The following is a 26,689-nucleotide window of genomic DNA, read 5'->3' on the forward strand; positions in this document are numbered from 1 at the left end:
AAAAGAGCAACATAAGGACACTCTGAAGGTCTCTCTTAAGAAATCTGGCATCGATTGCGTGACATGGAGACACTGGCAAAGGACCATCCAGTATAACAGGCCCACATCAAAGAAGGAGCTGTGCTGTATGAGCAAAGCAGAATTGTAGTAGCTCAAAAGAAATGTAAGATGCACAAATTTAGAAACATCTCCACTCCAAATGTTCGTATGCACTATTTGTGCCCAACCTGTGGTAGAGCATTCTGAGCTCGTTTTGGTCCCCCAAATTCTGTGGCCCAAATTACTATGAAAGGGCAGAATCTGCTTAGCTGTATCTGCTGCACCACTGTGGAAAACAATTCTAATCATAAGCAGATCTAATCACTAGCACTGACCTGTGCTAGCTGGCTCAGTCAAGGAAGGAGTAGCACAGCTGAGAAGCCCACATTAACAAGCGGAGCTACATAATGGAACCCTCCTACCTTATAACCTCATCTGAATTAACAAGCACTACAAAAAAATAAATTAAGCAAATTTTTAAAAAAAACCATTCAAGGCTATGACTACAACTCTTGACTCTTGGTAAAGAACTTACTTCTCCCAGAATTGGAAGGAAACGGGGAAGAACACCAAGAGCTGCATGAAATGAGTCAGTAGGGCCCAGCAGTCTAGCCATAGCTTAACTCTTTGGAATGAGTTCAGGCTCAATTTCCCCACAGCAGAAGGGACCAGAAAAATAAGTATCTGGAAACCATGGAGATGATAAGGAACTAGATCACTAACCTGTAGATAGGCAAACCCCTAGCGATAAATAGATCAGTCCCATAGGCAGGTACATGACCTTCAACCCAGCTGCTTTGTGGACAATACACTGCTGCTTAGTGGTCAACTGACTGGTGGTACCTCAAAGCTAGACTCAAGTCCATTCATCTAAGTATATAGCCATTGATGCCGTTTGTACTGAGTCAGCATTCAACATAGTCATAGTTATAAATGATCACAGATTTAGAGTTGGAAAGCATCTTGGCAACCATCTAATTCAAAACCCTCATTTCATACGTGGGGAAACTGAGACCCAGAGAGAGGAAGTGACAAAGTCATACAGGTAGTAAAGAACAGAACCAAGATTTGAGCCGAAGTCCTCTGGTTCACAATGTAGTCTGACTCCTCTTACAAAAAATAAACAGGTTGGCATTTTCAACAGTGAAATATGGTTCAAAAAAACCCAGACCTAACAGTGAGAATTCTAGGACTGAGTAGAAAGAAACAAAGCTTTTAAAAAATGAAATAGCCATTTCTGCAAAATTCAGAGAAGATTTAAACTGAACGCAAACAATGGCCACGTGAAGGGGAGAGAAGAGAATGGATGAGAAAGATGTTATTGAGGTAGAATTAACAAGATTTAGCAACTAATTGTATATTTGAAGTGAGAGAAGAGTGAAGAATCAGAGAATGAAAAACAGTAACTGGATGGACTGTGAGAAATTTGGAAGAGGGATGGGCTTGGAGTACGGATAGGGAGTAAATAATAAGTTCCGTTTTGGATGTGTTGAGATGCCTACAGGATCTCTATTTTAAAGTGGTCAACAGGCAGCTGGTGATGTAGAACCAAATCTCAGGAGAGAGACCCAGGTTAGATATATAGATACATAGATAGATAGATAGATAGATAGATACATACATACATACATACATACATACATACACACATAAGATTATGCAGAAGTCATCTGCGTTGAACCCATGGGAGCTGATAGATAAGGTCACTGAGGGAGAGTGTGTAACAGCAGAAGAGAAGATAAGGATGCCTCGATTCCTTGCTACACTATTCAGAATTGCTGGGAAAATGTATTATTAAATCTTAGAGATGTATTTGCAGAAAATCGAGCTGGTTACAGAATAGGAAAACAGAATGTGGCTTCAGAAAACACAGCCAAACACAGGATTTGATATATGTCACAAAGCAAGTAGCTAGAAATAAGCTTGGTTAGGGTAGAGAGTTTCACATATGCTTAATAAATATGTTCACAAAAGATCATGTAATAAACATGTGCATGACAGTACAAAAAGACAACTGGAAGATACTAAAAACAGAAGAATGGTGGAGACAGATTCATGAAAACTGACCCACTCATTTTGGTGGTACAAAAGTTAAACCATTTATTTTGCAGTTATGCAGAAACTAAAGCATTTTAGGATCCACTGGATTCTCAATAAATACTGAAAGTAAAACTGTATATTCTACCTCCAATTATTTATTTTTCATTTCATAAAGGGATCAAAAAATGAGAAAATGATGAAATATTTAATCAGTGAAAATCATATATGCTTTTCCAAATTTTCCAAATAAGTAAACAAAAATAAGTTTCAATAATTCAAAACTAATTTTAAATAGATATATCAATCTTCATTTTGATCTCATAATTTAAACTCAATCAGGGAAATACATAGATTTTAATATAACATGACAACATAAAAAAGATGATAAAATCAATGTTAATATTTTTCAATGATCCTTTAAGAGAACATGATGAAATATTTTTCTTGGAGCAGGTGTATCCAGACCTTTGATTTTACCCATATGGAGAATTCCATATTACGGCAACTTCTTCCATTGATGCAGTTTGGCAATTCATCTGTAATTTCTAATCTTAGAATTTCCTTATACTGCTAGAGGCTAAATAAATTGTCCATAGTCACACAGCTAAGTATGTGTCAGAAGCAGGACTTGACCCCAGGACTTCATGACCCCAAAGATGACCTACTATGGTACCTAAGGCTGCCTTTCAGCCTTCATGGTTCCAAAAAAAACCAAAGCTCCAAACACCAAAATATCATAGTATTTATTGAGTACCTAAATATGTACCTAGCACTGTACATTATACCATAATGCTATAAACTACAATGTCCTATAGAAATTATAAAAGAGATGTGAGATAATGTCCCTGATCTACAAGAGTTTACATTTTAGTTGAGATAAGATAAATTTACAAAAATTACCTAGGATACAGTACACAATATAGTACATAAATTTAATGAAAGTCATTCCATGGATTGTATGCTCAGAGTCACTATGCCCCAGCCCAGAGCAAAATTTCAGGGAAAATCTCTGAAACAAAACTTTGGTACTAGGTATTAGACTCACCAAAAAAAGGATTTACCCTTTTATAAAAGGTATAATGTACAAAGTAGATTTCAAGTATAGGACAGTTAATTATTTCCACTACTGCAAAAGAAGTGCTTAAAACACAAAAGATTCCTAAGCACACATTAACAAATACTTAAAACACGGAATGATAGCCCATCATATCAACTATATTCTCCTGAGGGATTAAAGAGAATTTCATTCACTTCATTCTGCATTGTCTGAACAACTCACAAAGTCCAAATCTTCTGGACAGCCAGGCATTGGTCTTTAGTCCATATAGGCTCAAAACGACACAGTCAGTGATCCTTTCTTCCTCTTAGAATCCATGTAGTTGCAGGAAGCCTTTCCCACTAGTCAGACAGCATGGACTCAGGACCCAGGAACAAGCCATCAAGGCTGGAAATATCCATCTCCTTGGATCGATCTTCAATAACCTGTGCTCAGGGAATCACAAACTAGAAAAGGTAGTCAGTGGCTTGAGATACCCCCTCATGCTCACCTAGGCAAGCTCACATTATTGCTGTTATGTTTGTGTAGCTTTGCTTGTATAGGGGAAGTTGGGGGGAGGAATTCCCACAGAAAAAGTCCCAAGCATTCTGCTCAAAAGAGACTGAAGGAAGCAGAAAATTTCTCTGTCTCAACCTACCAAGGGGGAAAGCTCCATGTATAAAGTACTTTGCAAACTTTAAAGTGCTATATAAATTCTAGCTATCCAGACTTCATCCCCAGTGAAGCTAAATTGCCCATCCTCTTTGACCTAATCAAGTCACTCTAATCAAGGGGCCCAGTGTAGTGATAACCCCATGAAGTTTCTTGGCTCTGGGAGGATAGAAACACACACTAGCCTCTTATTTAGGGACAGGTCCTTCACTTTGCTGAGATGACATAGCAACTCTTTATTGGTCCCTGTGAAGACAGAGTACATGCCCCATAGGATGACCCCTGCTACCCTCAATGCTAATATAAGATGTTGGCTCAGGTAGATTTATCAAAGATTCATGAAAGAGGTGACTGAAAAAGGGAAGGAGTAGGGCCATCCTTGGAGTAAAGAAGGGGAGGGGGAGGAGTGAGGGACAACAGGAGCAATGGAATGTAGGTAAGAATGGGCTTGGTTTGTGAGTGGGCAATTAAAAAACTTGACTTACTGGATCAGAAAGTTTGCATTAGGAAGCAGTGAAAGATAAGATGTGAAAGCTAAGTAAGAAAGGTCCAGCTGATAGATAGCTGACAGGGCAGTTAGGTGGCCAAGTATAGATCTAGGGGACTGAAGTCAGGAAGACTTTGTGAGTTCAAATCTGGCCTCAAACATTTATTAGCTGTGTGACTCTGGGCAAGCAAGTCACTTATCCCTGTTTGCCTCATCTGTAAAATGAATTGGAAAAGGAAATGGCAAACTACTCCAGTATCTTTGCAAAGAAAACCCAAAACGGGTCCAAAAAAGAGTTGGACATGACTGAACAGTTGATGGAGATCTTTAAACGTCAGGCTGGTGAATTTGTACTTGATCCATTAAAGAATAAGATCCTAAGCAAAGAAGTAATGTGAAGTTTTTAAGCAGTATTTTAGGAAGAATGGATTGGAACTAAAAGGCAATCCAGGAGTAAGACAGTAAAGGCCCAGACTATGGTGATGATAATGATAATTAGAGTAAATAAAAAAAAATCTGAAAGCCATTGTGAATTAAGGAAGAATTGAAAGGACTTAAAAACTGGATATTAGAGAAGAAGCAGGAGAGGAAGGAGAAGGAAAGGGAAAATGACTACAAGATTTTGAACCTTGGTAATAGAAAGGTGGTGCCATTAACAGAAATAAGGGGCAGGATGGGGAAGAAGGAGTGAGCTAACTTTAGTAGAAGGAGGATGGGAGAATAAAGGGTTTACTTTTAGATATGATGAGAGTCTGAAGTGAAATATGGTACTCTAGAATAGGGATTCTTAACATGGGATTCATCGATCTACAAGGGGAATGTAGATAGATTTCAAGTTGTTTATAAATTTGGATAGGGAAAAAATAATGTACCTTAATTTTCACCCTAAATGAAATTTATTATTTTTTCAATTATTTTAATATTATTCTCAGACTAGTTTCCAAATGCTTCAACAAACTAACAAAGGGATCTATGCCATGCAAGCACACAGACATTAAGAACCCCTGGTCTAGAAGGATGACTGAGAAAAGAAAATTGAATATTGGCTAGAGGAAGACATTGGTTACATTAGAGAGTAATTTCAGTGGAATGATGGAAAAATCTCAGTTGCTAGTGTCCACAGAGCACTATTGGCTGGGACATGAATTCACTAGATGTTGATCATTCTCTTTAAAGATATGACTGAGAAAAAAAAGTAATAGCAATATGATTATAAGTTGGTTTTTGTTAGTTTGAAAATTAAGAACACTCATATATGCCTTAATGAAGAAGAAGAAAGGAAGCTAGTGGAGTCAGAGTTTGAAGATGCTGGAAAGGGAGTATTTAAGGCTCTTCAGGGAGCAATAAAATATAAGATGAGAAATGCAGGGATAATGACTTGCTTCAGTCAGGAGACAGAAAGACTTCTTTTCCTTTGAAATTTCAAGGAAGAATAAATATAATTAGGGTGAAGAAAGAGATATCAAGGGAAACTCATGCTTATGGTCCAAATCTTGCATATAAGTCAAAATCAACTTCAAGTGGAGATAAGAAATTTGGGAGTTGGGAAGAATATAAGAGTGTGCTGGAGCCAGCTCCAACCAGCTGGTAAGAGCTGACTGCTAAATTTTCAGTGCAAGAAAGGATCACATACACCTCAGAAATCAACAAATAATACAAATCAGGATTTGATTTGTTGTTTTGTTGACTGTCTAGATTTAAAACAGTGAAGAAAATGTTAATGCAAACTAAACTTTGTTAAAGTATGTTGGGCATACAGTTTTGGTTTTTTCCAGAGAGCCTGTTGTTAAACATTTATAGCTGGAACAGAAGAGTCCTGGAACAAACTTCTCTAGGAAATGAGCTAGGAAGTAGATAAACAATAACTACAGGTAATAAATGGCCTGAAACCAGTTGTAGTTTGATAACACAAGCAGAAGTTCAGTGGAGAAAGAACTAAAAATTTAATTTTTTTTCTTAGTGTTTTAGTTTCACTACATTTCATCAGAGAAAGAATGAAAATAGCTCTGACAAGTACCCCAGAGTTCCTCCCATTCTCCAGCTTCTCTTCAGTTCCCTCCTCTTCTTACTTTCTCTGTGGAAGAAGTACTGCATGGGCTCTTTAGGATTGAGACCTGAAAAGGAACTTACTTAGTACAATCCCCTTAATTTTAAAAATGAGGAAACTTAGAGCTAAGCGGCAAAGTGATTTGAGGAGGTCACGCAGTAAGTGGCAAAAGTCAGATTCGAGCTCAGATCTTATTTCCAATGAAGTACTGTTTCAAGCCTGATGGAGTAATGCATGAATAAGATTAGCCCAGAACTGCTGGAGGAAGAAAAGTAAAAATAACAGGCCATGCAATAACTGCATGGGTGGGGAGTAGAGGCGGGAGGGAGCCAGCAATAAGTACATGAAGACTGAAAAGGTCAGTCATCCTGTCGATCAACACTTAGTAAGCACCTACTATGTATCAGGCACTCAGCTAAGTTCTAGTGGTATAAAAAAGAGGCAAAAGACAGGCCTCAAAATCTAATGAGACAACAAGCAAACAAATATGTGCAAACAAGCTATATACAGAATAAACAGGAAATAAGTGAGGAAAGATCCTAAAATTAAAAGGATTTAGAAGAGACTGGAGGGAGGCCGACCCCCCAACTGGCTATTGCAATAGTCCAACTATGAAGTAAGGAGGGCCTCCACCAGGGTAAGGGCAGTATCAGGGGAAAGAAGGGGCAAAGATAAAATCGACAGGCCTTGACTACAGATTGGCTGTGGGGTAAAAAGGAGCCAGTTTGTGAAAAGCCTGAAATACCCGCGGGGAGTTTTCATTTGAATTTAGGGAGCCACCAGAGTTTACTGAGCAGGGGAGGTAGGTGATCGTGGTCAGACTCAGAAAACTACTTTAGCAGCAGGCTGAAGGATGAACCCGAGACTTGACTCGGAGCCCAAATAAGCTATGGCAATAGTCGGGAGAAGAAATGAAGAAGGCCTGCACTAGAGTGGTAGCGCTGAGTGGAGGCTGGGTGGCAGATGCAAGAGATGATGCAGAGGGAGAAAAAGGCAAGATTCAGCAGCTGATTGACTCCTCCGGGTGAGGGAGAGTGAGGAGTCCAGGATGACCCTAATGCTGTGGGCCTGGGTGACCGGAGTGACTGCGGTACCTAGACAGCGATAGGGTCGTCTGGGAGTCAAGGAACTTATGAAGTTCCTACTACGTACAGGCACTTCGCTAAACGCTGGAAACACAAGTGCAAGGAGAAAGAAAAATAACCCCTGTCCTTAAGGAGCTTACATTCTAAAGAGGGAAGGCAAGCCATAAAAAGAAATTGAAAGGGAGCGGCAGGGGAAGGGGGTCAACCAAGGTACCCGTCTTGGGGCCTTTCAGAGACGTTGTGGCCCCAAGAAAGAAAGGAGAGGGCGTGGGAGTAAAGACAGTTGTGTTCTGCACGCTCAGGGGGCATCGAGTCCAGCTCCAGTTATTGGACAACTAGGCAGAAGGACCGTACCCCCGAGATGGAGTAGGGGAAGTTTTCTCACTCTGCGGTGTCGTCGACCCCCTCCCCCAACTGCATCCCCGGGCTCTGGAGCGGCGGAACCCGAGCTCGGAGGCGCCGGAAGTACTGAGGGGCGGGGCCTCCCTGCGCGACCCCGTTTCCATGACAACATCCCCTGCGACCTCAAACTGAGAGAGCGAGCAAGCATGGCGGTTCACTCTGGGGACAAGTCCAACTTCACCTTCAGGTTCCTTCCTCTGAGAACCTTCCCGTCCCTCAGCTCCTCCGACACAGTCCAGCGCCTACGGAAGTGGTGAGCAGGGGACGGACGGGGAGCGGGGGCGCGGGGCGGGGGCGCGGGGCGGGGGCGCGGGGCGGGGGCGCGGGGCGGACCCCCGACGGACGTCTCACACTCGGGTATCGCCTCTGCTCCAGGTCCATGCAAGGAAGGCTTTGCGCGCAGGCCTTCGGCTTCGACGAGAACTTCCAGGCCTATCGCAAAGATGACTTCTTTATGGTAAAGTCGGCCTCGGACCTTCGGAACTCAAGTAGCCAAAACGGCGCCTTTGGGGTCACGTGGTTTCTTCCCGGCCCATGGGGGGCGGGGGACAACCTTTAAGTGTGAGGATGAGGAAAAAACAAACAAACAAAAAACCACAACTGGCATCTTCAAATGATCTTTTCACTGTCATTGTGAACGTTGCAAGAAATGAAATTCTCCTTGGGCCCCTGATGGAGACGTGGTGTCTAAGATATCTCCAGAGTCCTGTCTAGAAAACACTCCCCCCCCCCCCCCCCCACAGAAAAAGGAGAAAACAAAGCAGAAACGACTTGGGTTCATTAACCCCCAGAGGAGAAAAGTGCAGTCCTAACAACCTGGGGACACTGAAATAGCCCTACGTTAACCGGGTTAGTCCTTCCACAGAAGCGCCCCCTCGTAGCCTTCTCTCCAACCTTTTGAAATGCAGATACACTTGGGAAAGGGCCAGACCCTTCAGATTCTTCTGCTAACAATTATTAGTTAACAGCCTACAAAGATTCAATTCAATTCAGGTTCCACAAGTGGAATCATTAAGGGAACCCTGAATGGGTGTATTAGGGTTTTTAGGTTAAAGGGAGGGTTGAGGAAGGAATCCTGATAAGGGAAGTGAGAGGACACAACAGAAATTTCAGTGCTTCACTATATGGGGGCTAGGACTAGTCCCCAAGCATGCCACTCAAAACTTAAACTGCATACCGTTTTTTTGGCATGATTGCCTTTCGTTTCCGGCCTCAGCGAGAATCAGCAGCCTTTAGTTGGCTGTAAGGGGCCTGGCTCCTTGAGAGTCTGTATAGGGACTATATTTTGTTTGTATCTGTTATCTGAGAGCATCTAGCACAATGCCTATAATGGGCATTCAAAAATTGAATGAATAAAGATTGAGAAAGAGCGTGAGGAAAGAACAGAAGAGAAATTAAAGAGAAAAGATAATAGGACAGATGATGAATGGTAGCAGAGTGCTACCAACAATTTCTGTAAGCTGTCTGACTTTAAGGAATGTGGCCTGCCAGTTCAGAGATATAAGAATTCTAATATTGCCTGTCCAAAGCTGTTCTCAATCTGGCTCTACTAAACGTGCTTTAATATTTCATCAATGTAGATTTAGAACTCTATCAATAATAAGCATGTTTATGTATATAAACTTGATTAAAAGTAGTTAGTGACAGTCTATCTACCATGTTATATCTAACAGTGTCGAGTATTATGGAGTTCCAAAGAAGTATAAGATGCATCCCGGGCTGCTGCCAACAAGATGCTTGTTGATTAGACTTTCATGACAGAAAAAATTACAAAGGATTCATTGTATTCCTCCTCTCTGACTGTAATGATATTTTAAAAATATTTTTAGATATCAATATGTACCAGAATTCTATACATTCAAATGAATGTTGTGTTTTAAAGTAGCCACCTTGGAGGCTATATAATACATTTATTCCCATGACAATGCTGTTGTTCATTTTTGGAGGAGGTGGTAGGGGTGTAGAAGTCTTCTAGAATTGCCTTTAAAGTCAATTTAAAAGCCATACAAGAAAATCAGCTTCATTACATTGTGGTCTCAATGGTTTTTTGTTGTTTTTTAGTTTAAAATGTTGTTATACACCTTATTCATGGGACGTAGCTCTAAACTACTTGTGGTTTTTTCCAAAAATGATTGTCACCATTTAGTATATTCCGAAGACTATATCACAGAGTTACTACAAAAACACGGGAATTTCAAAAATGTTTTTAACCATAGAATTTTTTACTTGGGAAAAATAGTAGAAAGCCTCTAGTCCAAATCTCATTTCATACATCAGAGGCCTAAGAGAGGCTAAGAGATTTTCCAGGGTGTATAGCTGGTAATTGGCAAAACCACAAGTAGGACCCATATCCCCTGACTTCCATTCCAGTGCTCCACTATACCACAAAATGGTATTGTTGAAGATGACTCCTTTGAAGTATATTAAAACTTATTTGGATGTTTGAGTTCTGGTATGTTTACTTTAAAACCTTCCATATTATTTTATAGTTATAATCTGCATCCACATTTCTTTCCCAGTCCCTGAATTTAATAAAACACTAGGTACAATTGAGATTTGTGAATTTTCCCTTCAAAATTCCCCACTGAAGCCCAGTAGACCATTAACTTCCGTACAGTGGTAGGCACAGTTAACCCACCAAACCCTTTATCTCACCTTATGTTGTTCAGAAAAAAATATTTTTATATTTTATTTTTTATTTGTTCCAGTGTTATTCTAAACAATGAAACAGAAAAAAAGGTTTCTTTTTTTGTTTTTAATCTTACTGAACTTCAGAATACAGTAACACATTGTTTCCTTTTCAAGTTCTGTTGAATAATGTTATCACAGTAATATTAGACTTTTCACCAGAATACAAGGAGCAGTTAGAGTAGTAGGACTGCTTCTAGTTTTGTTCCCCCCCCCAAGAAGGTCAACCCTCATGTTTATCAATTCTAACATGTTTCAAGTGATTTAAGCATCCTTTTCCAACCCTTTTGCAAATGTGGAAATTATTAAGTCATGTCCCAAAATTCATACTGTCAAGGATATGTACTTAAATAGGTGAGTAGTGCCTTCGTCCTAAACTCTTTTAATTTGAATTTATTCACCACTACTACCACCACCACTTTATATTATCAAGAACAAATACGTAAATCTCAATTTGAACCCTGATAATTTGGAATTTCTGATTATTTGATCAGTTCCCAGACCAAGTACAAGGCACTTAGGTACTTAGGTACACACTGACAAAAACAAAAGTCTCTGACTTGAAGGACCATACGTTACATTTGTGGCAAATTGTCTACAATTAAGTATGATACAAGGTAAATTAAAGGAATAAAGAGCGCTAAGTAGGGGTCAGAGAAAGCATCATACAGAAGTCAAATCTGCGCTATATGTTGAAGGAAATATGTTGAAGTCTAGCTTTGTGCTGTTTTTAAAAAAAGATTTGCTTTGCAATTAGTATTGTAAGAATTGTTTTCAGACGGTTTTTGAAAGAATTATTTTATATGCAAATATGGCATTTCCATCAAATATAATTCTTATCTGATTATTAAATCCTAAAGAACCTGTAATTGGAATATACTTTGTTAGCTTTTTTCATGGTACTGCGTATTTATGGAATTAATAAAACTTTAATTCTTTTAAAATTTATCAGACTTTTCACTCATTTACACAGACCCTCCTTTTTAGTTTAGTTTTTTTTTTTTAAGAGATTTTTAATCTGGTTCTTTCATGAAAAAGGTTTATAGTTCACATGAAAAAGTCAAGTACTATGATTATATTAGAGATTAAGCTTCTGTTATTAGTAAGAAAATGCTTAACTTTTTCTCCTATTTTATATTTTAGGCTTTTTTTAGAGACCCAAATGTTATTTCGGATTTGAAATTACTTTCAGATTCTTCTGGACAGTGGATTAATTTAGGTAAATAACTGGAATTTAGTATTAATATTTCCTCATGACTATTTTCCAATTTTTTCTAAAGAGAAAATTTTACTTGTGAATAAAGTCAACAATGTAAATATAAATATTTGCCTTGGTGAAATAACTAGCATATCAATCTGCTAGAGAGCCAGCATGGTATAATGGATAGAGTGAGGAAGACCTGGGTTCAATTCTGGTTTCTCACACATACCAGCTGTATACACATACCCCACATACCATCACATACACACCCCCTCCCGATCTTTCTAAGACTCTCAGTTACATTAGTACATTAGTAAAGGGAGTTTCCATGCTGGGAACTCCCATTTCATTTCCAATGAAATCTCATGTCCAGACAAAAGAAAAACCAATCTGCTTAAAGATCTTTCCTTCCTTTATTAAAAGTAAGTAAACTCTAGGAATCTTTAGTACTTAAGATTAAACTGTCACTTTTTTTTACCTTCAGAAAATTGAAGGTGCTAGCTATCCATGTACCTGGATAGGAAAAAGATCTAGAATTTAGAGCTGAAAAGAATCTTAAAGATCATGTTACCCTAGAGCAATATTTTTTTCTTCCTTTCCTTATTTGATTAGATTAGTAATAGCAGATTACTGAAGTGGGAGTTCCATCATCAGAAATTCAGCCTAGGTTTTCCAAATCAAAAAAACCTTCTACTGTATAGGGACTAATAAGGAGATTTATTGCACTTGGACCATAGACATCTCTCCACTTTGCCCCAGGCAATTACCTTGGGCCATCATTACCTTGAAGACTTTAAATCCTATTTCCTTCCCTGTTCCATCTCATTTTCCTCCTAGCCTGTAAGTGTGGTTGTTACCAAGGCTCTCTTTTTATCTCTCCTCTTTTATCTCTATATTCTCTTAGTGATATAATCTACTCTTTTAGGTTCATATATCACTCATATGCAAATAACCATCTCCTGAAAGTTAATTGAAATAATGGATACAGTATGGAAAACTGAATCAGGAATACCTGAATTCGAATCTGACACTTACTAGCTCTGTGACCTTGGGCATGCCTGCTGTATCTGGGAATGCTAATAGCACCTACCTTCCAGGGTAGTTATGGGGACTCTTTACAAACCATAAAGGGGCATGTAAATAAATGCTTCTTTTTGTTGTTGTTATAGCTGTTATATCCAGCCACAGAACTGTAGGATCTTTGAGTTGGAAAGTACCTCAGAAGCAACCTAGCACAATCCTTACCTGAACCAGGATCCTCACTACAACAAATATGGTCATCCAGCTTTTGCTTGAAGATATCTAGTGAAATTACTAGGTCTTTTTTGGATAGCTCTCATTCCTAGAAAGTTTTTCCTTTTGATCATTTCCTGAACAAACTAGTGGGGTGTTGGTAAATGTTTAACAACTGACTCTTCGAAAGAAAAAGTGTATTCGACATACTTTTATGTTTAACCAACATTTATTAACATGTTCTCCATCATTGTGAGATATAAATGCTCACACTGAAAATTTAACAATCAAACCAGCTCCAGCATACTGTTATCAGCAAATAGAAACTTTATGACAAACAGCACTGATTTCAGTTACAAGCAAACCTGAGTGGAATACTACCTATTAGTAAGAGTAGCTATGAACAATTTTATTATTATAACTTGGGGGGGAGGGCCTGATCTGTGATTTTATTGATGTAGAAAACTTCCAGGATGGAAATTCCCTCTACCAATTCATATCAGCAACTGTAACTTGCAGTCTTAGGGTACTGAAAGTTTAAGTAACTTGCCCATGCTCATATAATTAATATGTGTCATAAGCAGAACTTGAACCCAGGTTTTCTTTCCAAACCCAACATAAAAACCAATAATTGTTCATTATCTCCACTCTAAAAAACATTTTAAGGAGTTGAAGATGAGGGTGTGTGTCACAGTTCACAGTAATCTTAAAGTTATTAATTCTCTTCTCAATGGTTGTTCTTTTACGTGTTTGGACTTGAAAAATATTTTGTTCATCATATTTTAATATTTCAAAAGATATGTGATTTCAGTGTTATAAGTCCTCCCTCCACTGATAAAAATTACCACTCGTTTTTCTTGTAATCACCTCCTGATTTATTTAACTGCCTCCACTTTCTTCACTTCATTATTCACGAAGTTGCCCCAAAATTTTCCTGGTACACAGTTATAGCTGTATCATTATCTGCTTAAATACCTTTAGTGGCTTCCTATTCCCTAGAGTATAAACTAGAAACTACTTAAAGTGCAAGTATTTAAGCCTTCTACAATCTTGGATCCAACTTACCTTTTCATTTATTGCACATTTCCCCTTTATTTGCTTTATATTTCAGCCAGACTGGACTACTAGCTATACTTCAATCTCATCCTGCCATCTTCTGTCTCTCAGCATTCATATAAGCCATTACCACTTACCTTGGAATGGATTCTACCATCCCCATCCCTGCTTCCTTCCTGCATTTAAAATTAAAATTCTTTTCTTCCTGCAAGGCTAGTTCAAGTTCCACTTAATCTATTATACCTTCGCTGATTGCCCAGCTGAAAGTGTTCTCTTTCTTTATATTTTCTAGTGCACTCTCTGGTTCTATTATATGCCTTTATGAAACTTTACTTCCTATTGTACTTACCTGTCTCCATATCATAACCTGCCTAGAAGATTATAAATTCTTTGAGTTGAGGGACTCTGTCATCTTTGTACAGCCAGTGCTTTGCAAATAATAATGTCTCAATAAACGTTTGTTGAATTGAATTCATGGTTGCTACATATGTCTCGGTATAGTGGACAGAAGTAAAGTGTCTCCTCCTTCCCTTCTTTAACATTGGGATAAATAAAGATAATACCACATATAGAATGATAATCAGGTAATTTGTTACAGGGAGTCACAGTTAACAGTCAGGGAGGTAAATAAGATTTTCAATAAGATTATTGTTTCTCAAGGTTGAGTAAAGAGAGGCCCAGCATCCAAAACATATGAGGTTTAGTCCTCTAGTACTCCACTCTGGAAAGACCACATCGAGAGTATTGTGTTCAATTCTGGGAGTTCTCACATTTTTGGAAGGACATTGATAAGCTGGAGATTGTCCAAAAGGGTATACAAGTGGTAAAGGGCCTTGAAATCATGCCATATGAGGATTAGTTGAAGGAACTTGTAATACTTAGACTGGAGAAGAGAATACTTGGAGAGGGTAGAGTTGGGGGAGAAGAGGAAGAGTTGGTGGTCAAGTAGTTGAGCAACTGTTGCCTAAAAGAAAGGTTAGACTTTTGTTTGGTCCCAGAGGGCAGAACTAGGAGAACTGGGTGGACGTTTCATTGAAGATTTAGGTTTGATATAATCTTCCTAACAATTAGAACTATGCCAAAGTGGAATGAGCTGCCTCAGGTGGCAGAAGGTTACCCCTCCTTGGAGGGTCTTCAAACAGAAGCTCGATGTTAAGTATTTGGAGAAGAAATCCTTTTTCAGCAGTGGGTTTAACTAAAGTAGACTCTGATGTCCCCTTCCAACTCTGAGATTCTTTGATTCTGTTTGTAATAATAGAACTTTAAGTGAAAATAATTTACTAAAAGCATGAAATAAAAACAAACTTACTGATATTTCATAGTTTTATATGCAGTGTTTCAATACTTCTTTGAGTGTGTGAGCTCCAGTGCTGCAGATCTCAGCTCATCTATCCTTTTCTTATCCTGTGAAACTACTGCTTATATTCTCCCATAAATCCTCTAAGGGTACTGCTAAACATGCTTGAGGCATTTTATTGTCTTTGCACAAAGACTTAAAAAAAAAACTCAAAGAAAATACTCATTGGTCTCTCTTGCTTTGAGGTTCTATCAATACAGATTTATCAACAAATCTTGATTATGGTACCTTTTATCCACTGACCTTCCTGACACTCTCCTTCTTCCCTTAATTAGTTCAGCACCTGGCTCACAGTCTCTCTTCTCTCCAACTCCTGCCCTCATACTAAGGAAACTTCAGCACGTATATTGACACCTTAAATTCCCAGTTCCTCAACATATCTCCTGTGACCTATGCCTCTACACCACCTCAGCTATACACAGAGCTTTCATCTAACCATCACCTATGTGTTCTACTTGTAGGTTCATGAACTCTAAAATTCCTTTATCTGATTGTAATGTTATCATTCCACCTTTCCCTCTGCCTTGTAACCCCTCCACAGATCTTTTTTTTCACAAGGCCATCTTCCTTGCATTGGCTATGCTCTTCTCCCTTCCCCATTTGACCTCTTGATGAAGCAATATAATTTTATCCTATACTCTTCTCTCAAATAATTTGCCCCCTTATCCTGTTGCCAGACTTACCATGCCAAGCCCTAGCCTTGGATTACTTCCACAATCTGCCGCCTTCACTTCTATTCATGTGCTGCAGAACAAAGCTAGAGAAAATTACAAAACTGTGTCAATGGTTTCCACTACAGATTTGTTAAAGAATCCCAACTGAGCCCTCACTGTTGCAAGGTAGTCCTTTTACAATTTACAGATATAAAACTACCTTACAAGTGATTTATTTTACATCTCCATAATCAATTCACTGATATTCTCACCACAGCTGCTTTCCCATATCTTTTCATGCCTTCTCAAATCTCCCATGACTCCTCCCTTCCTCTGTACTCTTAGCTAAGAATCTTGCCTTTCACTGAAAAAAATGAGACATTTACTGAAAGCTCCCTCTTCTCCCCTTATTTCATATCTTTCAGATGCCTTCAGTTAATATCTCCACCCCTCTCTAGTTTGAAGAGGTGGTCCTCTTTGCCAAGGCATGCCCCATGCCTTGATCCCATTCCATCTTGTTGTCTTCAGCAGATTACCCCCACTTTAATTAATCTTTAATCTCTCTCTGTCCATCAGCTGCTTCCCTGCTGCCTGCAAACATGCCCATGTCTCTCACATTCTCCAAAAACCTTCATTTAATCCATTCATTCCCCCGTAGCTATCATCCCATATCTGTCCTCCCTTTCTTGATTGAACTTCTCAATAAGCCCTCCTACAATTAGTACTGCCACTTCTTTCCTCTCACTCTCTACAGGCTTACAACCTCATCATTTGGCAGAAACTGCTGTCTCCAAAAATACCCAGTGATTTCTTAATTGGCAAATCTTATTGCCTTTTCTCAGTCCTCATCCTTCTTGACCTCTCTGCAGACTTTGGCACTGCTGAGTTCTCTCTTCTCCTTGATATTCTCTTCTGTCTGGGTTTTCATGACATTGCTCTTTCCTGGTTTTCTCCTTCTACCTGACAGTCTCCTTTGCTGGATCTTCTTATAGGTCATACTTTCTAATGTGGGAGTCTCCCAAAGCTCAGTCCTGGGCCCTCTTCTGCATATATACTCTTTCACTTGGTGATCTCATCAGAGATGATTCAATTATGTTTGAAGTCAGTCATTCTTAATTAGTTAATAATAATTAAACAGTTATGATTCTCAGATCTATTTATCCAGCCTCAACCTCTGTCTTGACCTCCAGCATAATGTCTCTTACTGACTATGGACATCTCAAACCAGATGTCCTATAAACACCTTAAACTCAGCATGTTCAAAACTGAAGTCATTATTTTTCCTCCAAGCCCTACCGTCTTCCACTTTTTGCTATTACAATCAAAGCCACCACCATCCTCCTAGTCACTCAAGCTCACAGACACCTCTCTCTCTTTCTCTCTCTCATCTAATCCACTGTCCAGTCCTGTTGATTATATCTTTGAAACATTACCTTTCTCTTCCCTAACATTGCCACCACCCTGGTGAAGGGCCATTTTATCTCATGGCTGGACTGTTGAAGTAGCAATACTACTGGTATCCTCCCTTTTGTGGACCAGACCTAAATTAAAGTGACAGTAATAGTAACAATAGTTAACATTTATATGGGGCTTTAAGGTTTGCATAATGCTTTGCAAATGTCACGTTTTATCCTCACAACAAGTAGGTACTATTATTATCCCTGTCTTATCTTACAAATGAGGGAACTGAGGGAGACAAATGTTAAAGGATTTACCTAGTGTCACACAGCTAGTAATTTGTCAAGTTGGATTTGAACTCAGGTCTTCCTGACTCCAGGTCCAACACTCTACTCAGTGGCTCTGTAGCAGTGATAAAAGTATATGGTTCCATCATAGTCACCCTTTCTTCTAATTGCCATTAATATATATGCAGTAAATTTTTGGCAGTAGTACAGCAGGTACTATTTCTGGCCTCATCTCTTTTGGTTACTAGTGTGCCAAATGTGCTCTGTGTTGTACTATGGGTCTTAGCTACCTTCTAACAAAACTAGAGGATTTTACCACAGAAATAATTGAATATCATGTTTCATTCAGCTAGCAGCACTCTTTTTATAGTTACTACTTTATGTTTCCCTCTCAGGGAAATGCTGTTCCTACTACCTTCAAACCAGTCCAGCCAAGGACTTTATAGGGTTTCCAACATTTTCTGTCAGAGACTGAAATTTCATAGTTAAAAGACGAGTACACCAAGCACTGGGGTCAGGAAGATCCAAGTTCAACTTCTGCCTCTTACAAACTACTTTGTGTTTCCTAGGAAAGTCACTCAACCTTTGTCTAACTCAGTTTCCTCATTGGTAAAGTGGGAATAATATTATGCACCTACCTCCCAGAGTTTGTTGTGAAGGTCAAATGAGAAAATGTTTATAAAGTACTTTGTAAACCTTAAAGAATAAATAAATGCTTATTATCATTAACTATTTTTATTAGTTGTTTTCCCAGGGCTTAGCACAGTGCCTGACACATAATAGACTCTTAATAAATGCTAGTTGACTGACTTTGGGCAAATCACTTGACATCCTTGGGTCTTGTAGCCCTCATCATCTGTAAAATGAGGGATATTGGGGGAGATTGGAGAAGGTGACCTCAATCTGCCCCTTCCAGTTCTAAATCTGTGATCCTAAGCTACCATCATTGCCATAGCCTAATCTTCTCCCTGGGCAAAAGAGGAATCAAATAAAAGTGTCAGTAAACCAGGCAATAAGTGGAACAAGGGATGCAGGAAAACATTGTATCTCCATTGTTTGTCACTGTGAATTAAAACAACAAAACCCTACTATGTGATAGGTACAAATGGAATTTATTAGCTAAATAAATTGACAACAATTATATTGCGTTGACAACAATAAAAATAATCTTATCTTAGATATCTTTCCATAACTGAATGGAGTTCCTTAACCTGTTTCTAATAATAGGTAATAATAAGACATAGAGTTGGTAGGAACGCCCTCATTTTAAATATGAGAAAACTGAAGCTCAGTGGAAGTGAAATGACTTGCCTAATATCACACACCTAGCCCATGACTACTGGGGTTCAGATTCAGGTTTCCTGACACCACAAAGCTCCAATTCTGAAAGAACTCCCCACCCCTTCCATGACCCACTTTTCAAGGGATAAATAGGATATTCAGAATACAGGATTGAATGAGTAGGGAGGGAGTGCAGAAAATAGAAAGATCTAGGAAGACAAGGTAAAATTGTGATACAACAAAACCTCATTTACAACAACTAAGAGCTTATGATAATTTGGACAAAGTTTGACTAAAATGTATCTTTACCTAGAAAACCCTTCTACCATAGATAGTGTAAAGCAAAATTTTGCAAGGAAAAAAATTGAAATAGAATATAAACTGTTTATGTTGACTATCAACAAGTTCTTTAGAAACACATTTACATTGTTGTCAGTTGTCACGTGACACGGAGTCATGGAGTGAAATGATTTTTTGTTGTATCCAGGTGCTTAATGGGATACCCATCAAGGACAGGATATGGCCAAAGAAAAGTCCCAGGAGGAAATAACTTAGAATCTTGGAGTCATCAGGATATTGTGGCTATACTGGGGAAATGGTTTTTTGTGAAAATGGGATAAAATAACATAAGTCCACTGATCTTACTTCATTACACCCCAGAGTTAGTGGTCCATAGGCTAAGTTGAAGTAAGCATGATGAGCTTTGAGGTGTTTTACAGTTCTTTGACCCTATGTTGGGAAGTGAAAAATCACCTCCAAGGCTCAAAGAAAGAATAGAGTGAAAGAAGGAAAATGACAGGGAAAGGAGTAAGATCATCATTAGACTTTTGCAACCAAAAATCATTGGTGAAAAAGCTGAGGTCAAAGGGATAGATTTAATTTTGTTCCTTTTCTTCTACCTTTATCTCCCATTTCCTATGTCTTTCTTTCTTCCCTGTTCTCAAAAATGAATTCTGGAAAGTGTCAGGAAGTATATACAATTGCAAAATGAAATAAAAATAATAGCAGTTCTAATGGGAAGTTTAGGTAGATAGCTGTTAGGTATCTTAGACTTAATCATATAACTGACTTGATGTGACTCAATTGGACCCAATTTTTATTTCTGCCTCAAGGAACTTAAGCACCGTTATTAATATGAGTACATCGGAAAATGATTTTGGCAACCTGAAAGTAATTTACATCCTAATTATATAGGTGATTCTGATCTATGCATTAAAGTAGGACTTCTAAAGAAGAATGTGAAATCCTTAAAAGACAAAGATTCAATATGTAGAGTGATGCATACATTTTTAAACATGAGCAATGTGGGAATTTGTCTTTCTCAATTGTTCATATTACAAAAAATTTGTTTTTCTCTTTTTCTTTCTCTTTGAGGAAAAGACGGGAGAGAGAAAATAAATGATTGTTGGAAATATTTGCTGACTCTATTGCATTTCTTTTTTCATTTAATTATTTCAGTTAATAAGCATTTCTTTTTCCCTCTCCAACTCCCATCTGCCACCATTGGAAAAGAAAAAGAAAAAAAAAACTTTTGTAAAACATATGCAAATTCAAGAAAAGCAAATTGCTACATTGGCCATGTCTACAATTGTATGTCTTATTCTGAATCTTTAGCCTATAATATATCTCTTAGGAGATATAGTTAGCAAGTTTAATCTTCAGTTTGCTGAATTATGGTTCATCATTGCATTGATCAAAGTTCTTAAATTTTTCAAAGTTGTTTTTCTTTATATTGTTATTGTATAAATTATTCTGATTTTGCTCACTTCACTGTGCATCAGCTCATATAAGTTTTCCTGGTTTTATGAAGCCACTCATTTCTTTATGGCTTAATAATATTCTATTTTTACATTCATATACCGTAATTTTTTATCTGTTTTCAGTAGGAAGGAGCTCCCTTAGATTCTAGGTCTTTGCCATCACAAAAAAATTCCAATAAATATTTTTATACATATTGGGTCCTTTTTCTCTTTCTGTGATCTCTTTGGGATATAGACCTAACAGTGGCATAGCTGGGTATTTATGTGCTTATTTCCAAAGTGCTTTTAAGAATTCTTGGACCAATTCACAGCTCCACCAGTAGTTTATTAGCATGTCCATCTTCCTGAAACCCCTCCAGCATTTGTCATTTTCCTCATTTGTCATCTTTGCCAATCTGATGGATATGAGGTGAAGCCTTAGTGTTGCTTTAATTTGCATTTCTATAAATATTAGTGCCTTAGCATTTTTTTCAGATGGTAGCTTGGATTTCTTCCTTTGAAAACTTCCTATTCATATCCTTTAACCACTCATCTATTTGGGAATGACTCTTCCTCTTTTAGACTTGAATCATTTCCTTAGGTGTCTTAGATATGAGGCCTGCATAAGAGAAAGTGCAAAGTTTTTTTTCCAAGTTACCTGTTGACCTTCTAATTTTAACTGTATTGAGTTTTTTGGTGCAATGCTTTTTAATTTTTTATAATCAAAATTGTCCATTTTATCTCTTGTTGTCCTCTCTATCTCTTGTTTGATTGTGAACTCTTCCCCTATCCATGTATCTGCAAGGTAATTTCTAATGTGCTCCTCTAATTTGCTTATGATGTTACCTTTTATGCCTAGATTATGTATACATTTAGAGCTTCTCTTGGTATACTGTGTGAGGTATTAATCAATACCTACTTTTCTTCCAAACAGCTTTTCAGTATTCTCTGCAGTTTGTTTTCATCAGTCCTTACTCTAGTACTTGGGATCTTTAGATTTATTGAATACTATGCTACTGTGTTCATTTTCTTTTTTATGTTATGAATCTAATCTATTTCATTGATTTTCCTGCTCATTTTTTAACTAGTACCAGATCATTTGGATGATTATTTGGTGTAGTTTGATATCTAGAACTGCTAGGTCCCCTTCTTTCCCACTTTTATTTGTCATTTCCCTTTAAATTCTTGACCTTTTATTCCTCCAGATGAATTTCATTTTTTTTTTCCTATTCTAGCTCTATAAAATAATCCTTTGGTAGTTTGAATGACTTGTCACAGAGTAAGTAAATTATTTTAAGCATTTTTGTCATGTTTATTGTATTGGTATGACAAACAAATGAGTAATTAACATTTCTCCAATTACTTAGGTTTGTATTTCATTAAAGAATGCTTTGCAGTTGGATTCATGCATTTCCTGGGTATGACTTGGTTGATAAAGTCATATTTTACGTATTCTGTAGTTATTTCGAATGTAACTTCTCTTTCTATTCCTTCCTTCTGGGTTTTGTTGGTAGTGAATGGGAAGGCTAATGGTTTAGGGGGATTTATTTTATATCCTGCAATTTTGCTTGATTTATTGTTTCAATTAATTTTAGTTGATCTTTAGAATTCTCTAAGTAAACTGTCATCTGCAAAAAGTGGTAGTTCTGTTTCCTCTTTGCCTGTCTTTATTCCCTCCATTTCTTTTTCTTGTCTTATTGCTGCATTTCCAGTACCATGTTAAATAATAATGGTGATCTTTGTATAAAGGCCTCTAACTTTTCTTTGTTAGACATAGTGGTTTTAGACAAATAATACTTACTCTATTAAGGAACAGTCCATTTATTCCTATGCTTTCTAATTTTTTTTAACAGAAACAAGTGATGGGTTTTGTCAGAAGTCTTTTTGGTTATCTATTGATAGGTGGGATTTTTATTGTTTTTGTTATTAATATTGTCTATTATATTTACACTTTCTTCTTATTTTGAACAAACCCTGTATTCCTGATATAAATCCAACCTGGTCATGTTGTACAAATCTTTTTAATATATTGTTATAACCTATTTGCTAATATTTTATTTAAATTTTTTACATTAATGTTCATTAGGGATGTTGATCCAAAGTTTTCTTTCATGTCTTTGTCTCTCCCTCGCTTAGGTATTAAGATCATATTTGTATCATTGAAAGAGTTTAAAAGATTCTTTTCTTTTCATATTTTTACAAGCAGTTTATGTGATATAGGAATTAATTGTTCTTTGAATATTTGATAGAATTCACTTGTAAATCTGTCTGGTCCTAGAGTTTTTTCCCCCCTTTTGGGAGTTTATGACTTATTCAATTTATTTTTCTCATACTGGGTTATTTAAATAATCTATTTCTTCCTTTAATTTGGGTATTTTATATTTTTGTAAATATTTATCCATTTCATCTAAGATACCAGTTTTATTGGTATATAATTGGGCATAATAGTTCCTGATAGTTTCCTTTGCTGCACCTTCAGTTGTTGTAAACTTTACTATTTGGTTTTCTTCTTCTTAAAAATCAAATTATTTGTTTGTTTTTAAAGCTCCTGGATTTATTTAGCAGTTCAGTGTGGTTTTTTCCCTTCAATTTTGTTATTCTCTGATTTTCAGAATTCCTAATTTGGTCTTTAGAGGAATGTTATTTGTTGTTTTCCTTAAAGTTGCATCCCCAATTCATTGTTTGTACTTTCACTGTTTTGTTAATAAAGCATTTAGAGAAATAAAATTTAAAAGTAAATCCTTAACATCTTACCTACTTACCTTCTTGTTAGATTTGTTTGGGTCTGAAAAGGATGCATTGAGGTTTCCTGCTATTATATTTTTACTAACTATTTTTACCTACATTTTAATTAAATATTCCCTTAAGTGTTTAGATACTGTGCTGTTCAGTCAGTGCATGTATACACACACACACACACACACACACATATACAAAGTATTGATATTGATACATTATCTATGGTTCCTTGAATCATAATGTTAAGCATAATGTATTTGCCCTATTTGCCTCTATTTATCATGCTCCTATTTCTATAACATTGTATAAAATCACTATTCCTTCCTGCTTTTTTTAGTTCATCTGAAGTATAATAAATAGTTCCGATCTAACCCCTCCCATTTTTAATCTATGTGAATATTTATGTTTCAAGTGAATTATTTATAAAGAACATATTGTTGAATTCTATTTTCTAATTCATACTCCTACTCTCTTTGATTTTATGAATGAGTTCATCCCATTCTCTAGTAGCATACTATGGAAATAATCTCTGAAAATATAGTCTTTATTGGATTCCCTTCAGACATTCTGCAATTGAGGTTTTTTTTTTCCTAAATGACATTAAACTTCCTTTCAATTAGCCTGTATTATTGAACTTTTTGCTACATTTAAAAAAAGATTACAAAAATGAAGTAAATACTAGAAATGATGAATACTTCAAGTATTTGACAAGTATAAAGATTTAAGATTTGGGGATAAAAATTCATCATTTGGTAAAAAATTGTTGGGAAAATTAGAAAGCAGCATGGCAGAAACTGGGCATAGACCAATATCTTACACCATTTACCAAGATAAGGTCAAAATAGATATGTGACTTAGATATAAATAGAGATATTACAAGAAAAGTAGAAGGACATCAGACTTATGGATAGGTGAGCTTATGGATAGTGACTTTATGAATAAACAAGAGATAGAGAGAAAAGTTAGATATAAAATGGATAATTTCAGTTACTTTAAATTAAAAAGGTTTTGTATAAATAAAACCAAAGCCACCAAGATCAGAAGGAAAGCAGAAAATTGGAGGGAAATTTTTATAGAAAGTTTCTCAGATAAAAGTCTTATATTTCAAATATATAAAGAACTTTGTCAAATCCATAAGGATATAAGTCATTCCCCAATTGATAAATAGTCAAAGGATATGAACAGGCAGTTTTCCAATGAAGAAATCAAAACAATTTATAGTCATATGAAAAAATGTAAATCATTATCGATTAGAGAAATGCAAATTAAAACAACCTTGAGATATTTTATACCTACCAAATTGACTAAAATAATTATAATATAATAAATAATAATTATCATAATAAATAAAATAATTTAAAGGGAAAGTGACAAATGTTGGAGGAGATGGGGAAAAATTGGAACACTAATTCATTGTTGGTGGAATTGTGAACTGATCCAACCAGAGAAATATGGAATTATGCCCAAAGAGTTATTAAACTCCCTTTGACCCAGCAATGCCTCTACTAGGTCTATTTCCAAAGATGACTAGGGAAAAAGGAAAAGAACCTATGTGTTCTTCAATATAAATCTTAAATGTTTTTAAATATAATTTCATTTTAGTAGATTCTTATGTTCTTGGATAGTAGATTTTATTTCACTTTCTATGGCCCTTATTAATGATATTCCGAGAATTTTACTTTTGGAGATAATTTAGGATAATAGATAAATATATCTTATTCTCTGTAAAATACAATCTTTCAGGAACAGAAGTAAAGAAAGTTGAAGCCATAAGTATTCCCTGCACACAAATTTCGATGTCATTTTTTGACCGATTATACTCTGAAGAAATTGTTCGAGAGAATGGACATATTGTGAAGTGTTTGGATAATTTTTGTGATCCTTTTCTCATTTCTGATGAGTTAAGAAAAGTAAGTACAGTGGTAACAAACTTTTAGAGTATTTTTTCAAGTAATTTTCATACCTTGGGCACTGATCAGTCTATGCTACTTATTATGTACATGCCGTATTTGTGAAGTATGTAATGTCTACACAGTAAATTAATGTCCTATACCTACTTGAGCATTCCCATTCTCCCCTTAATTTTTATATAACTACTCTGTCTTCTTCCATTTCTGTACTCTGTACCCAGTTTTTCCTTGATTAAAGTATTGTGTTTGTTCTATTAAGTAAAGCTGTTGTCCTCAGAGACGTCAAAAGACTGTTTAGAAACAATTAGCCTTGGAACAGAAGCATAATCTTACCATTTTTCTAGGTTCAACAAAATTATTTTAATAAGGATTCCTCATCACAGATCATAAATGTAGAGCTAGATAGAACCTTAGTTAAGACCATCTAGTCCAACCCAGTCTTTACATATGAGACCCAAGAAGGTAAAGTCACTTGACCAAGGTTACACAGGCAGTGACCAGAACTGGAGTTTGAATCCAGCTCCTCTGACTTCAAATCCTGTGTTTCTTTCACTGTATTATGATTCACAATTTAAATAAACCATTAGGTTAAGAAGGAAAATGTCAACTTCTACAATCTAATACTTTTCTGACCATTTAATGATATAATTTACCTATATGCACATACATATGCCTGTACATATGCTATTCAATCAACAAACAGTTATAAGCGAATACTGTTTGCCAAGATTTTTTTGAAAAATTGGCAGGGCCCATTTGTAAATGGACAATTTGTCCAAATAGGGAGGATAGCTTGATCCAAGGCTTAAAAACAATAAAACTTATTAACAATTTTATTGTTTATAATAATACCTTATGTTTGAGTAGTGCTTTATGGTTCAAAAAGCATGTTCATGTAGATAAACAGATGTGTGTGTGTGTGTGTATGTGTGTATTTATGATATAACAGTTGATTTTTCACAAAAACTCTAGACTTAGATGGCTGCATCATGATGTTCTTACTTTACAGAAGGGGAAGATTAGGCCAAAATTATATAATCCATAAGTGAAAGGGCCAAGACTTGAACCAGCATTTTGAAATAACAAGTTAATGAAAACCAATATATTTAGTAATGTTTGAAATAAAAATAACAAAAGAAACACCCTCATTCAGTTAAAATTGATTCTGTTCTATTATTTATAAGTTTACTGTTAAAGTATTTTTAAAACATCAAACTCTGAATCAAGATTTTCTGTTTTAGGGCAGGTCCTAACTACAAATAAATCAGTTTCTGATATTTAACTTAGCTATTTAAGAAGCATCTGTACTAGATCTACAATCAGAGGACCTACTCTCAAA

General features: G+C 36.6%; 1 protein-coding gene across 2 annotated transcripts in view; it reads left to right on the forward strand.

The window, feature by feature from the left end:
* The first annotated feature begins 7,907 nt into the window (after positions 1 to 7,907).
* Positions 7,908 to 26,689, forward strand: part of CFAP300 (cilia and flagella associated protein 300) — a 28,477-nt gene continuing 9,695 nt past the window's right edge. For both annotated transcript variants that reach the window (XM_027849535.1, XM_027849536.1), the window contains exons 1-4: positions 7,908 to 8,061; positions 8,184 to 8,265; positions 11,640 to 11,715; positions 25,184 to 25,350. In XM_027849535.1, the coding sequence (XP_027705336.1) occupies positions 7,955 to 8,061; positions 8,184 to 8,265; positions 11,640 to 11,715; positions 25,184 to 25,350 (432 nt within the window). In that variant the 5' untranslated portion in view covers positions 7,908 to 7,954. The remainder of the gene's footprint in view (positions 8,062 to 8,183; positions 8,266 to 11,639; positions 11,716 to 25,183; positions 25,351 to 26,689) is intronic.

Source organism: Vombatus ursinus, unplaced genomic scaffold (assembly GCF_900497805.2).
Source record: "Vombatus ursinus unplaced genomic scaffold, bare-nosed wombat genome assembly UNPS02007612.1, whole genome shotgun sequence".
In the NCBI taxonomy this organism is placed as follows: Eukaryota; Metazoa; Chordata; class Mammalia; order Diprotodontia; family Vombatidae; genus Vombatus; species Vombatus ursinus.